Source organism: Centrocercus urophasianus, unplaced genomic scaffold (assembly GCF_019232065.1).
Source record: "Centrocercus urophasianus isolate 14NV4802_14NV808 unplaced genomic scaffold, USGS_Curo_1.0 seq_10, whole genome shotgun sequence".
NCBI classification, from domain to species: Eukaryota; Metazoa; Chordata; class Aves; order Galliformes; family Phasianidae; genus Centrocercus; species Centrocercus urophasianus.
This window is the reverse complement of record NW_024884142.1, coordinates 40,817,812-40,831,691: the sequence shown is the minus strand read 5'-3', so window position 1 is coordinate 40,831,691 and position 13,880 is coordinate 40,817,812. Positions and strand designations below refer to the sequence as shown.

The following is a 13,880-nucleotide window of genomic DNA, read 5'->3' as shown; positions in this document are numbered from 1 at the left end:
AATTATTTACCTACGGAGCATTTATTACAAAATACACAGAACTTTCAGCAGGAACTGCAATTCAGAAGAACTCAATCACAGGTAAATGCTCCAGCAGCATACTGCTTCTTACTCTTACCTCTCTGGCCCAACTAATATAAATTCTTTTTCCATGCAGTAGCACCACTCTCCCAGGAGAAGGGTAAGCACTCCCACCTCAGAGGGGACTGTAGATCAGTGCCTGGGACACACTAGGTGGTGGGAGACAAAAGTCAGCCACTTTAGAGCGAGCAGAAGAAAAAACCATATTCCTCATTTTCCAGGCAATGAACTACTAAATATTTTGGGGAAAGGAATTACTACCAACTATGAAATTATACAGTACTCTAAACACTAAAAAATAAAAATCAAAATCAATAAAGACAACTTAAATATCGTATTAAAATATCTGTAATTTCATGTTTACAGACCACTATTTGTTGACCACTACACTACGCTATGATAGAAAAACTCTTGGGCAATTTGAAGTCCATTCCTCTCACTTCTAATAGTGCATCTCTGGCGCAAATTTTAGAAGAGAATGCAGGTTTTCCCATTCTTCCCAGAAATAAGGTTAGCCTTTCAGCTCAGTTTTCTGCTCACATATTGAAAACGAGACTAAGGACTCGATTTAAGACACAGGTCTCTACCTGAAATGCCACAGTGACTTACAGGGCTTGTGTCCATCTTTTTGATTTATAATTCTACCAAGAGGTGCCTTGTGCTCCCCAAGATTGCACAGAAAACACTTTTAATTTGGTGCTCTGACTTCTGCTTCACAGGAGGAATCTGCTCAAGTCCTTTCACATATCTGAATTCAACTGCATGAGCATTTAACAGTTAACAGCTCATCAGGATACTTACTTGTTCTTCCCTTTTCTGTTTCCGAAGCTGGATTCCTTCCTCTTCTCTTCGTCTGCGCATTTCTTGAGGATTAAGTGCATTATTTTTGTAGCTTTTCATTCTGAAGTTATCCTTCCCTGGGCTTGACATGATGTCTATTAAAAAAAAAAGAAAAAAAAAAAAGGAATTACTCACTTACTCCAAAAGGCCAAACCTTGAAAGGCAAACCTTCTATCTCTCATACTAAAAAAGTATCTAAAGCAACAGTTATATACTCCTGTAGCTGCTGGCAATACCCAGTTTACCAACAAAAATCTCCAAGAGAGAAATCATAGAAAAATCTTTGCCTCCACAGGCATTTCTGAACTGCAGATTAAACCACAGGTTCACTTCAGAGATCAGGCACCTCATAAGGGGCATAAGGAACCGCAAAATGAAGTTACTGATTTTATGAGCAAAATAAGACAATAAAAGCAAAACCATTATGTTGCTAAATTTTGACCTAAATTTGAAGGAATGTCTGTCACCATCAACAAATACAGGAATTTGCTTTCTTCTCTCGAAAACAAATCCCAGAAGAAAACCTGCTGTAATTACTGCTTCATTTAGTGCCTCACTGAATAGTTTCTTCATTACTTTTTTAATACCTATCACAGAAGTGCAAAGCAGGATCTAAAAGTTACGCTAAATTTCCTTTTAATCTGTATGCAGAAAAACTCTACAGGAAAAAAGAATCAATGGTTAATAACATCCAGACAAGTATTCCTTTGCAATTTTAAATTTAAAATAATAATAATAATAAAAATGACTCATCCTTAATTAACAGCTCTTTTGATGTACAAGGAAAATTAGAATCTGCCTGTCAGGCATATCAGCTGTGTAAAGAAGAGTGATACAACATGATTCTGCTACTGAAATGATCAAACTGACTGAAAAAGGTTGTGAACAGCCCAGTGCTAATATTCAAAGCCAAAACTGCAGCCTTCATTTGAAGAAATAACTGTCAAAACTGTGATTCAATACTCTAAGCAAACTCAGCTGCTTGGAATTATTTCACAAGGAAAGATGCATAAGCCTATCTGAACCATGGTCAAAGTTCTCTTCCCACTTCCATGCTGAGATTATTATTACTATTATTTTTTTTAATTTTGTTTAACATCAACAGTATCAAGGCCTGCTGAGTAATAAACACAGGCTGTAAAAAGCCAACAGCCCACATTGTTAGGCTGGCACCATCAGGACACCCGAGGGGTCAGCAAGCTGTTTCAACCAAACACAACTGCTTCATGAGAACCTTTACAAATTATTGCCATTTCTGGACACAGAGCTGCTTAAGACGCAGTATAAAGTCACTGTCTTCTAACTCACAGAGCTTCCAAAGTACAATTTAACGTGAAGAGCATTTTGTCCAGCAACTCTTGTGGCTTAACTAGTTCTCAAACACCGTCGCCTTCTTAATCACTCACACCTTGAGGAATGAGTTGGGCCAGTACACCTGCCAGGCCACACAAGGAACCAAAGGTGAGAAGACTGCATTAAAAGTAACTCCAAAATAACCCAAGCTCTACATAAGCGATTAAGCAGAAGGAAGCTCTCCTCAAAAAGAAAAGCTGCTGAAACCATAGCTGCGGCCCCTGTCCCACGAGGGCTTCGGAATAAGAACCAGAAGGGCAGACAGTCGAGCGGTGCTTTATCTACTCGGGCATCACGACTGCGTCCAGCCCACACTTCTGCTGCGCCCAGCTATGCCTGCGTTACCACCGACCCCCGCGGCCACCACATCTCGCACGCCGCCCACCTGTTGTGCCCCGGTTGCGGCCGCCCCGCCATAACCCGCCGCAGGGCTCCCCTCGCTGCCCCTCAGCGCCCGGAGCGCCGGAGAGACCGCGCGAAGCCGTCGCCCGGCCCAGAGCGCGCTGGGCGCCGCGTCAGATCCAGTCTCGCTCACTAGCTGCCCGGACGGAGGGCACCCGGCCCCGGGCTCTGCTTGCGACGCTTCTCGCCTGCGCCCCTTGAAAAGACGACGGAGAAGCGCTCTTGCCGGCGGCGGGAAGAAAGCAGCCCCTGTCCCGGCGCTGCGGGACAGCCCCAGCACCGTGCGCGGCATCGCCCCGCCACAGCCCAGCGCCTCCGGGCGGTCAGGAGCCCGGCTACGCAGCACGGGGCACCGCGCCCCGCCCGAATCCGAACGCGGCCTCCCCGACCCACCGGCTCTTACCCATCGCAGCGGGGACGCACGGCGCCCACTGCCCCCGAAGCCAGAGAATCCCGCCGCGCTTTGCGCGGCGCTCGGCCCCCAGCCGGAGCGCAAGATGGCGGCCACCACCCCACCTCGCGCCGCACTACCCACGGGCGGGCCTCGCCGTTCCCAGCAGGCCCCGCGCGGCGGCGAAGGGCGGGCGTAGCCTCCGCCGCCCCGGGAAGGGGACGGGGCTTCCGAGCGGACCGTTGGGCCGCCATGTCCGTGTGCGGTATCTGTGGACGGGTGCTGCCCTCGGAAGCGGCGGCGCGGCGTCACGTGAATCGCGCCCACCCGGACCAGCAGCCTCGCTGCCCGCTCTGCAGCGCCGCCGCCTCGGGCTACGAGGAGCTCTGCCGGCACGTGGAGGCCGTGCACCCGGAGCCCCAGCCGCTGCCCCGCAGCCCTGAGCTCGAGTGCCCTTTCTGCGGGGAGGCGGCGGGGCGCCAGCTGGAAGCTCACGTCAGGGCGCGGCACGGGCGGTTGCTCGGCGCAGGTGGGTGGTTCCCATACGGCGTGGCATCGCTGGTGTAACGCGTTGGCTGTGCTGACAGGGAAAAGGAATGATGTTAAGAATGCAGAATGTGAGGGTGTAATCGACGGCATGACGTGTTCTGCTGTTATTCTCCGTATTGTGCTGGAGTGCTCAGTACAGGAGAGACATAGACCTGATTGAGAAGGGCTACGAAAACCCGAGGGATGGAACACCTCTCCTCTGAGGGCAGGCCGAGAGATCTGGGGCTGTTCAGCCTCGAGAAGAGAAGGCTCCGGGGAGACCTGAGAGCAGCCTTTCAGTATCTAAAGAGGAACTAAGAAGGAAAGGGCTGTCTCCTCACCACAGGGTCTGCGGGGATAGGACAAGGGGAAATGGTTTCAAACTAAGAGAGGAGAAATTTATTTTAATGTTAGGAATAAGTTTTTTTTACAGTAGGGACAGTGAAGCACTGGCACAGGCTGTCCAGAGGGGTGGTGGAAGCTCTATCCCTGGGAGACACTCAAGGTTAGCCTGGATGGGGCTGAGCACCCTGATGGAGTTGTAGGTGTTAGTATTCCTCATGGGACAGTTGAATTAGATAGCTATTAAAGGCACCTTCCAACTCAAATGAGTTGGATTCTGAGGCTAGGTGACTAAAAGAGAGGGCACTGAAGGTTAAGTCTTTGTAGTGTGCAGTGGCAGGACTGCAGGCAGCAAGTGAAATAAAGAGCTACCACTGAAACATAAGAAAGCTGTTACTGGAACGAGAACATTGTGGAGTTTCTAACCTCAGAAAAGTGACTGGAAAAGACCCTGAGTGATAACCCTGAGCCATTTTGACATGACCATGGTTTGAGGATCCTGGTGATCTCCAGGTGATTTTCTGAACCTTAGCTGTTATATGCTACTCTTCATAATAACACTAAAAGTGCTGAAGAAACAGCTGAGGAAACATGACAGCATTGTAGTTTTTTTTTCTGCCTGCTGATTGCTGAGTTGTCATACAAGCATTAAGATTTTGTAAGCAAGTGTTCTTCCATCAGCAGGATGTATCTTTTCATTAAAGGTTTGATATTTGATTGGCATTTTGTAGGCCTTAATAAAAAATATTATAGCTAGTTGTGGTAAGTTTAATAGGGAAAATTTTGCTGAATAGGAAGAGGGAAAATATATCTTCGAACTTTAAAGGTATTTAAATATGAATTCATAAGTGGTTAAGAACCATAGCTATTAACCAAGGCATATGGTGCCTTCCACTGGAGAATTTCAATACCAGCATAATTCTTTTTGTTTATCTTGAGCTGCTGGGGGATGATTCTTACAAATAGCAGAAAAGGAGGACCAGGAACTGCATTAAGCAAGAAACTGTGTTTCTTTTTCAGACACAGAGAATGTTGAACAGCTATATGAATGTCCAATATGTGGTCTTACCTGTACAGACATTCAGATTCTCGAGGAACATGTGGATTTACACTTAGAGGAACACAGCTTTCCAGAAGGTACCTGAAAGGATGCAAGTGATAATCTTTGAAAATACTTGCATGTTGCAGTACAGAATCTCATACAAAATTTAAATGAAATATTTATTTATTTAAGAAGAGAACTGAATAGATTCATAATGAAGTTAAACGCAAGTTCGGTCACTTGCCCTTGTGCTTTGCTTAATTACATGTGCTATGAGAAGTGTCTTTCTATGTACGGTTATTCAGTATATGCTCTAAATATCAGGTAAAACTAAAACTTAGAAATATATTATAATTAAATATATTAAAATATACTATAAATATAAAGATGCCTCCTTACATATTCTAGCCCTATGAAAGGGTTACCTTCGCAGAATCTAGTAGCTCATTCCCACGTGAAGAGTTCAAAATAGTCTTTTGAAAACTACTGATTTTTTTCTGAGTTCTTTTCTGCAAATGTTCAGAGTCATAATGATAGGGTAAAGGAATCAAAATAAGTTTACTTTATTTGCATAGCTAATAAAATGCTGGAGATTCACTATCCAGCTCTCTGTTCCCAAGTTTCTTTTTGTCACTCTGAGATTGCTAGGAGGGATCTGAGAAACTGATAGGTCTGTGTTATTCAAAAAACTAGGATTTCTTACTAATAATTATGTAAAGCACAGTAACCAAAAGATGTTTGCTTAGTAGCAGAGCTATACTTGCATTATTTGCCAAGGAATTGCATCTATGATTGCACACACATTCTCCAAGTCAGGAATTTGGGCTTAACAGACCCAATTCTGTTATTCGTGTTTAGTACTCTTTGCTAATAACTCAGCATAGTGCTGAGGATACCTCTTGAAAAGTGATGCCTAGCTGTGTTTGTCAGTGTCTGCTTAGAAAAGAATCCTCAAGTAAACAATCCATCAAAGCATCGTTAACCTCCTGGTAAAGTTTTCTGGTTCTGGAATGTTATTCCTGAATAGGTGGAGGCAGTGGAGATTTAGAACTGGCTCAGCGGCTTCAAACTGAAGAAGATAAACAGCAGAGACTTGAAGAAGAGAAGCGAGAGAAGGAAGAATTTAAAAAGCTACAGGTACAGTAATGTTTGTAAATGGGAAAATTTTTAAGAGTTGTGCCATTTGAAGTTGATGAAGTTGAAACTGTTTCCTGCATTATATGAAAATAAGAGCAGTCATACCGGGTCAGACTTACGCAGTCAGGTAGGCTTCAATCAGGTACTGAAGAGTTGGTGGCAGGAGCAGCTTGTGCTGTAAGTACAAAGGTTTTATGTCTTGTTCACTATTTTTCAATGTTGCTGATGGTGCAAGCTGCTTCTTAAATCATTGAAGAAGAATTTTTAAAATGTAATTTAAATTATAAACACTGTATCCCTTACAGAGACAGTATGGCTTGGATGGTTCTGGAGGCTACAAGAAGCAATTCCTGAATAATATGGAAAGAGAAGTTAACAGAGGAAGGATGCAGCCCTTTGAGTATCACAAGAGAAAAGCCGACATGATGGAATGTTTGGCTTTTGGTATAGATGATGGGAAAACAAAAACCTCAGGTAAAAGAGCAGTTCAGCAATGAAGTATGTAAATTTTGGGCATAGTTTGTGGTGAACAAAGGTGTTTTTAGCAAAATGTTTCCCCACTTCAGATTGGTATTATGGCACAAATAATATTAATCTGGAGCATGTCGGTAACATCTATCCTTCTAATTTTTTTTCTTTCAAAATGGGTGGTCCAAGGGAGGGTGAAACTTTGGAATCGCATTGAGTGGTTAAGAGCTCAAGTACAATATGTGTCATAAGATTAAAATCTCCTGTTGCATATAGGTTGTCTTTAAGAGAATATTTTTGTTTACTACCTAGTGCTATAGGATAGCTATTCAAATTTATAGTAGCTTTTTGTATTATGTTTCAGTTAGTTGTAATCTTTTTCAGCACATTGTAAATCATTCTACAGATTCTCTATATGTTCTTCCAGGAATCACTGAGGTATTGTGCAAGTACTACCAGAATGAAAACAAAGATGTGAGACGCGTATGGCTTTCAGCAGGAGTAGATCACTTCCAATCATCTTTGGGTGACAAAGGCTGGGGTTGTGGTTACAGGAATTTCCAAATGCTCCTTTCCTCACTCTTGCAAAACAGCTTGTATAATGACTGCTTGAGAGGTAGTAATCAAAATACTTCCTATTTGTTTTACATGCCTCAGATGACAAACTGTTGATGTTTTACCTTTTTGTTTATACAGCAAAGCTTATCAATGTCAATTATACCTATTAAATGTTTGTTAGAACTCCAGTGCACATTGTGAAAAGAATTTGAAGGGTGGTGAATATTGGTGAGGTATGATATGGTTAAAGCTTTAGGTTTGGGTTTTTTTTTTTTGAAGGGGCGGGGGTGTATTTTTCTAATATCTATTATCTCTTAGAAAAGAGGCTGGATGTTCTTAATAGATTATTTTGGTAACTGTAGCTGCAATTCAAAAGCTTCTATGTTTCAGATACTGCACTAATTCCTAGCATACCGAAAATTCAGTCCATGATCGAAGATGCTTGGAAAGAAGGCTTTGATCCTCATGGAGCATCTCACTTCAACAACCAGTTACGTGGTTCCAAGGCGTGGATAGGAGCGTGTGAAATTTATTCGCTGTTAACCAGTCTCAGGATAAAGTAAGTATTACTTTTTCTGTTTTTTATTTTTAAGCAATAGTTAAGCATATACCTTCTGAGGGTCAAAATTGTCAACTATGAAGAAAAACCATCCATCATAGCAACTTCAAATTCAACCAGCCTGTAAGTGGATACATTGTAGTCAATGCAATCATAAACCTGTGTAACTACTTATGCAGATAAGCAAGGAGAATAACTATTTATAATCACTGAGACTTGTTGAGGAATTGTGCCATATATGCATACAATTATGTACTGATTTTAAAAACTTATTTTCTCTCTAGTTGCACTTTGAGAACAATCTGAATTTCAGCTACTCAGTTGCATATTCTGCTGTTAGTTTTACTTCCTGGTATTTCTACAGAAATCTAATGTTTGGATTTTTGCAAACTTCCTAAGCTCGTTTGGCTGAGCAGAATAGAGTATTTATTTGCTACAGAGTAAAGACTGTGGTTTTGAACAGTACCTACTGCATTCCTTTGTAGTTGGCCTATCTTCTATGCCTGTATTTAAAATAAGAGCTGTATAGTCAATGAATATAAAGCTGTTATAATTATGAAATAAACAAGAGAGATTGGCAAAGCAGATTATAATAACAAAGAGAGAGAATAGACAGAAAACTTACCCATGTCCTGGCCTCGCTGCAAAACTCCAGAGGAATGATTTCCAGAAGAGATCCTTTGTACCTGGTAGCCAGCTCTTAAATGGGTCTAGGAGAGGTCTCCACCCCTTCTGGGAGCACAGGTGAATTGCCTTCACCTGTGCTCCCATAGCTGACTCATTGCTCTCCTCAGGTGATCAATCAGAGGTTCAGGCCATGATTCAGCATGTCCAATGCAAGAGCAAACATACAACAAAAATAGTGTGAAATAGTTAGTGCCTGCAATTGCAGCTGTTTATGAAGTGTTCTTCATGAAGGAGGGAAGGACTGAGAGGTGTTTTTTTTTGTTTGTTTTTAAAAAAAGGAAGTGCTTCAAATTTAATACCTTGTTTTAATTTTTAATGTTCTATAGGTGCCAAATTATTGACTTCCACAAGCCAACTGGTCCCACAGGCACACACCCTCGTTTGTTTGAGTGGATTTTACATTACTATTCTACAGATAATGAAGGTACTGCAAAGGTAGTGTGCACTTCCAGGCCACCTATCTACTTGCAACATCAAGGTCAGCATCACAATGTACTGATTTGTTTTCTTACTTTTTCTCTATGTGTGCTGTGATTTAGAGCAGTCTTGTGTTTTTCACTTAATTGAAGGCCTATTTATTGTTAAATTTCTGTTTAAAAAGTATAACATTAATTTTGTATTTTTATTGGGTAGAAAAGCATGAGTGGAATATCAGCTTTTTGACATCTGCTTTTTAATTACAATCACTATGTTGAATTTCTACTAATGTATTGCTTGATTTAAAAATAAGCAATATGCTACAGGCAAGTAAATGGGATTTCATTTTTCTAAAATACTGAAAATCTGTTTGAAACTAGGTCATAGCCGTACTGTTGTAGGCATAGAAGAAAAGAAGAATAAAGCCTTATGTTTGCTACTATTTGATCCTGGATGTCCTGCTCAAGAAATGCAGAAACTGTTAAAACTAAACAGTGATGGCACTAGTCTCAAACTACTTCGAAAGTTTATGGGTAGCTTAAAAGAAAAGCAATACCAGATAGTTGCTGTAGATGGCATCCTCACATTGGAAGAGAAAACTGTAAGTATTTTAGGAAATAGTTTGTGTAAGAAAATGTAAAAGAATGTGCATTAGAATTCACAACACAGTAACTAAAGTAGTGTTTTCTGGGGGAGGGGAACATGTATTTTTTCTTCTCTCCAAAGATTCTATTTATATTTTAAAATATTAATTCTTTAGATTATTACCTTGAAAGATCACATTTAGGATGAAATATAGCCCTTTAGTAAGTGCATTTTCTAAATTAATGACTGAAAAAAGATGTTTTCATTTGTTAAACTATTCACGCTCCTTCCCCCGTTCTTTTTAGGCTCGCTGTCTGGCTTCTCAGGTCTTAACATCAGAGAAGATTCCTTAAAGGATGCCTTACCTACCTCTTTCTGAAATCTGCTGAATACAAAACACTGAACTAGTCATATTGGACTGTGACTAGCTTAACGATTTGTACACTTAAGTTATGTCTAAGAGCTTGGAGAAGCACAACATCAAACTTAGGCCTATAATTTTAATCTTCAATCAAAACACTTCCCTCCAGGTGAAGTGTAACTCTTCAGTATTAGCTTCTTAGGCTAGCAGAAAATGGGGTATTTTCTTAGTTGTTTAAATTACAAAGTAACATCCACTGCCCTGTAGCAAGCTATGCACTATAATTAATTATTAATAAGCACAGTGGGTAAAAATACTGTGAAACGACTTTTTTTTTTTTTTGGAGTGCCTGGTCAACTTCATCTCTGTAAATACATTTATACTTCCTCTATGGCTAATGTTCCATCTCTTGTAAAATTTGATTAACAAGTATCTTTTGTATCTCAGCAACTTCTCCAGCAACTATTTGTGAAGTACAGAAGCAATTGAGTGTTTTCACCTGGCATGATCTATTCCAGCAGGGATTCATTTACTACTGCATTTCTTTTTAATCATTTGTCTTCCCTTGGTGCACCCCTTGCTAACAGAAGTGTGCTTATGAGGTGAGGCAGTGGTGTACAAAGTGGAGATTGTTTGCTCGAGGAGTGTGCATGAGACAAACCACTGTAGCGTGGAAAGAAAATGTTTTGTATTACGAATAAATATTTTTTTAATTAAAAATTGCTCTGATAATGGTTTTTAAAAAAATCATGCTTCCAGGGCATCTTCTGTCCTGTCAGACTTCATTTTGCACAGTACCTGCCTGCAACTTCCCCAACATATAGAACCAGAAGGATGCTGCGAGTCCTGCCTACATGGTCCTTTGAAAGCTCCTTGCAAGTCTCTAATGTTAGGCATGAACTTTATATAAAAAAAAAAAAAAAAAAAAGCCTTTCCTCCCTTAACAAGCATTTAACTCTCAGTGTTCTTTACCAGTGTTGTGGTTTATCACCAGCAGGCAGGTAGTTGAGCACCTCACAGCTGCTCCTGCTCACTTCCCCCACAGCTGGCCTGGGGAGGGAATTGGAAAGGTAAAAGCAGGAAAACTCATGGTTTGAGATAAAACCAGATTGCTAGACAAAGCAAAAGCTGTACCCACAACCAAGCAAGACAAAGAACTCTTCACTATTTCTTACCAACAGCCAGGCGTGGGACATCCCTTTCGGCTGTTTGTATCAGCTATCATGCTTCTATATCCTCTCAGCTCCTTGTGCACCTCCAGCTTCTTGCTGGCAGGGGTGCACAAGAAGCTGAATAGTCCTTGAGTTATAATAAGCACTGCTGAGCAACAAGTAAAATACCAGTGTGCTATCAATTGTTTTCAACTTAAGTCCAAAACACAGCAATATATGAGCCCTTATGGAAGAACAGTAACTGTGTTCTATCCAAAACCAAGACAGCTAGATTGGATTTCTTCCCCTCCCCCCTTTTGTAGGAATGAAATAAAAAAAGCAACTCGGTAAAATCTGAGGACTAAACCATCTAACAACTGTCAACAGTAGGAGGGAGTACAAGTTTTTCTGCTCCTGGAAGCTGTCTGTAATCACATTGCAGCTGCTATCACTCATCACAGACATCTGTCCTCCTGGTCATACCAGATTCTGCTTTCCTTTTGCTCACTTCAAGGACAAGGTTGGAGCTGCCCCTCCTAAGCCTGAGAATGGAGGAAGGGCCCATTCAACTACTGTGCTATTGGCAGTGTCAAGTGTAGTAAAATAGGATAGACAGAGCGATAGTATTTTATGTTAATATTAACAATTCTTTGAAGCACTCCAGTCTGGTAGCAAAGTTCTGTGGTGGCACTTATGCATTAAAAGGGATGCTGATACAGCATACCTTATGGCTTTGATTATAAATTCACAAGTGTGGAAGGGGCAGCTCCCTGTTACTTTGGATGCAGCTTTGTAGTCTTGGGACCTTTTCTCTCTCTCTTTTTTTTTTTTTTTTTTTAAATTGATATTTTTTTGTAGGAATATGTGAATCTTCACCTATTTCCCAGTCCAACTAAAAAATCCCATATCTCCAAGTGTGTGAGTTAGAGGTGTAATCTTTGATGACATAAAATTAAGTTTCTGGTAAAAATATGTAGGGTTTTTTTTTTTTTTTAAATACAGTTCTAATCAATTCTAACTGCCATCAAGCTTCTTGGGATTTCTGATTTTTTTTTTTTTTTTTTTTTGTAATTAGTCATACCTGTCACTCTAAAAATACACACCATCTTGTTAGTTAACTGCTGTGGCGATGCTGACTGGAGTAACTGAACCAGCACTATCTAAGGACACTGTGCCCAAGACAGAAACACTTCATTTAGAGCAGAAACCTTCTAGTGCCAGATGACAGCTCTGTACTTGCACTCAAACATTCTGCCTTATTCACAGAACACCTTTCATCAACAGGTAGCATCTGTAGGTACAGCCTTAATCATTCACTTTGTGATCTAATCCATCACCTGCAGGAGGCAGTGGTCTCACAGGGAAATGGCAAGCAGCTGTGCTGTCTGGCCACCTGTACAGAGGAATGAGTGACTTTGACACCAGTATTCAGTGGCTTACAAAGGTTGCATGCTTTCACTGACCTTTTAACAAGCAATTCAGTTAACTCCCTGCGCATTTTGTCATGGGAAAACATGTTACAGTGAGTTGTATTATGGATTATTAGAAGGTCATTAACTACTACCTGATGCCTTAGTTCACTTAATTCATAAGGCCAAATGATACCCCTCTAACCTGCGCATGAATGGTGTATTTGAAAGACATGACTATTATAATCCTCTCCCCTTGCTTACTGACAGAAGCATGGCTGTCTGCCTGTTGGGCTCCATGTCTCATCTCAGATGCCAAAATAACAGTGCCCCCACACCTCCAACCCAACCTCTCTGTATTGCTGATGGAAACTGCAGGATGCAGAGCTCTGGGCCCCCATTGGCATGGTGCTGCTGACCCCAGGTCTCATTGCTAGTGCTTTTACAATGGGGAAAGGAAACCCATCCCAGATACAAAGCGTTCATCAGGAGGCTTGCAATTTGTGCTGAACCCAGTTGGCAGCTGACACCTTATCCCAAAACATTCCCAACTGCCTTCTCACTTTCTGTTCTAAAGAGCTCTGCATCTTCACAGCAGCCAGAGCTCCTCAGCTTCAGCAGGAGCTGTGGTGTCTGAGTTACAAATACTTGGTATCTGTGTACCCTGATGTACCTGGTTTACCAGAGCCATACCTTGTGCATGCCTACAGCACTTAGGTGATTCCCAGTCTGCCAACAGACATGACATAAAGAGCCAATCTGAAAAAACGGATGTGGGCAGCTTCCCCCAGGCAGATCTCGCTGCTGAACTGGCCAACAACACCGAAACAAAATAATTTTGAAACTGCACCTGCAGATACAAAAGATTGTCTCAAGTGTCTGCTTCTGTATGCGCATAAGAGTAAGGAAGCATCCTTTGTTCAAAGGAAGGGACAGCGATGGATTAAGATGGTTATGTAGTACCAAAGGGGCTTATAAGTGAGCAAAAGAGCGTGAGTCTCACCTGATCATCTGCAAGGGTTCTGCATCTACAGTTCCTGACAGTGCCTGGACAACAACTGATGCTGTGAGACAGAATTCGCTCTTTCCACTGGATACTGGATACCAGGCTCACAATAAATTCCATTAAGTTTGTTACATTCAAACAAGTACTCTAAGTGTCAGAGAAGAGCCCCACTTCCAGAGTTCATAGAGTCAACTGGATGGCACCTCACATATGTCAGTTTGAGTCTAGGAGCTGCAGCTGGGGCAGGGCAATAGAAGAACTCTTAAACATCAGTTGAGAACCACAGTTCACATAACAGTAGGGGAACAGATCATAGAAATTACTAAAAATGCTACTGTAATGCTGAAATAGAACAGAAAGTACCACAGTAACAGCAGGACAGCAAAGTCAGGCTACAGCAAATGAGAATGAGCCAAAATGCAGCAACCACACCAAAATGACACAAAAATTGAAGGAAGAGAGCTACTTACCCTTGAAGGGCCACAAAGAGATAGAGACCTCCAACAAGAGGTGCCCCTTCTTCCCCTGCCAACACTTAAATGAGTCTGGGAAGGGGTGGATCC

The 13,880-nt window shown here is 41.7% G+C and overlaps 2 protein-coding genes and 1 long non-coding RNA gene across 11 annotated transcripts in view; 1 reads left to right on the top strand and 2 right to left on the bottom strand.

The window, feature by feature from the left end:
- The window catches only part of KPNA5 (karyopherin subunit alpha 5), a 25,353-nt gene extending 16,934 nt beyond the window's left edge, over positions 1-8,419 (bottom strand). Inside the window, exons 1-5 of one of the 9 annotated variants that reach the window (XM_042816105.1) lie at positions 8,327-8,419; positions 7,754-7,822; positions 6,236-6,291; positions 5,007-5,078; positions 883-1,016 (exon numbers count right to left, since the gene is read on the bottom strand). In XM_042816105.1, the coding sequence (XP_042672039.1) occupies positions 883-1,016; positions 5,007-5,037 (165 nt within the window). In that variant the 5' untranslated portion in view covers positions 5,038-5,078; positions 6,236-6,291; positions 7,754-7,822; positions 8,327-8,419. Of the gene's footprint in view, positions 1-118; positions 231-882; positions 1,017-3,079; positions 3,184-3,562; positions 3,648-5,006; positions 5,079-6,221; positions 6,292-7,556; positions 7,733-7,753; positions 7,823-8,326 lie in introns of those variants that run through there. The other 8 variants (XM_042816132.1, XM_042816141.1, XM_042816095.1 and 5 more) reach the window with 8 other exon arrangements.
- On the top strand, positions 3,299-10,471 carry ZUP1 (zinc finger containing ubiquitin peptidase 1). Its single transcript, XM_042816160.1, has 9 exons — positions 3,299-3,596; positions 4,958-5,074; positions 6,007-6,116; positions 6,422-6,590; positions 7,012-7,200; positions 7,533-7,701; positions 8,715-8,866; positions 9,186-9,406; positions 9,696-10,471. Exons 1-9 carry the CDS (start codon positions 3,320-3,322, stop codon positions 9,741-9,743), a joined length of 1,452 nt encoding a protein of 483 aa, XP_042672094.1. The 5' UTR covers positions 3,299-3,319; the 3' UTR covers positions 9,744-10,471.
- On the bottom strand, positions 8,455-13,880 carry LOC122159059. Its single transcript, XR_006168375.1, has 3 exons — positions 13,788-13,880; positions 13,005-13,161; positions 8,455-12,295 (listed from the first exon to the last, which is right to left on the bottom strand). It is a non-coding gene; the product is annotated as an uncharacterized LOC122159059 (long non-coding RNA).

Bases quoted from the DNA above. Each gene is read 5' to 3' on its own strand.
- ZUP1 (XM_042816160.1), top strand. From the start codon at position 3,320: ATGTCCGTGTGCGGTATCTGTGGACGGGTGCTGCCCTCGGAAGCGGCG. The intron at 5,075-6,006 runs GTACCTGAAAGG...ATTCCTGAATAG, and splicing joins GGAACACAGCTTTCCAGAAG to GTGGAGGCAGTGGAGATTTA. The intron at 6,117-6,421 runs GTACAGTAATGT...TATCCCTTACAG, and splicing joins AAGAATTTAAAAAGCTACAG to AGACAGTATGGCTTGGATGG.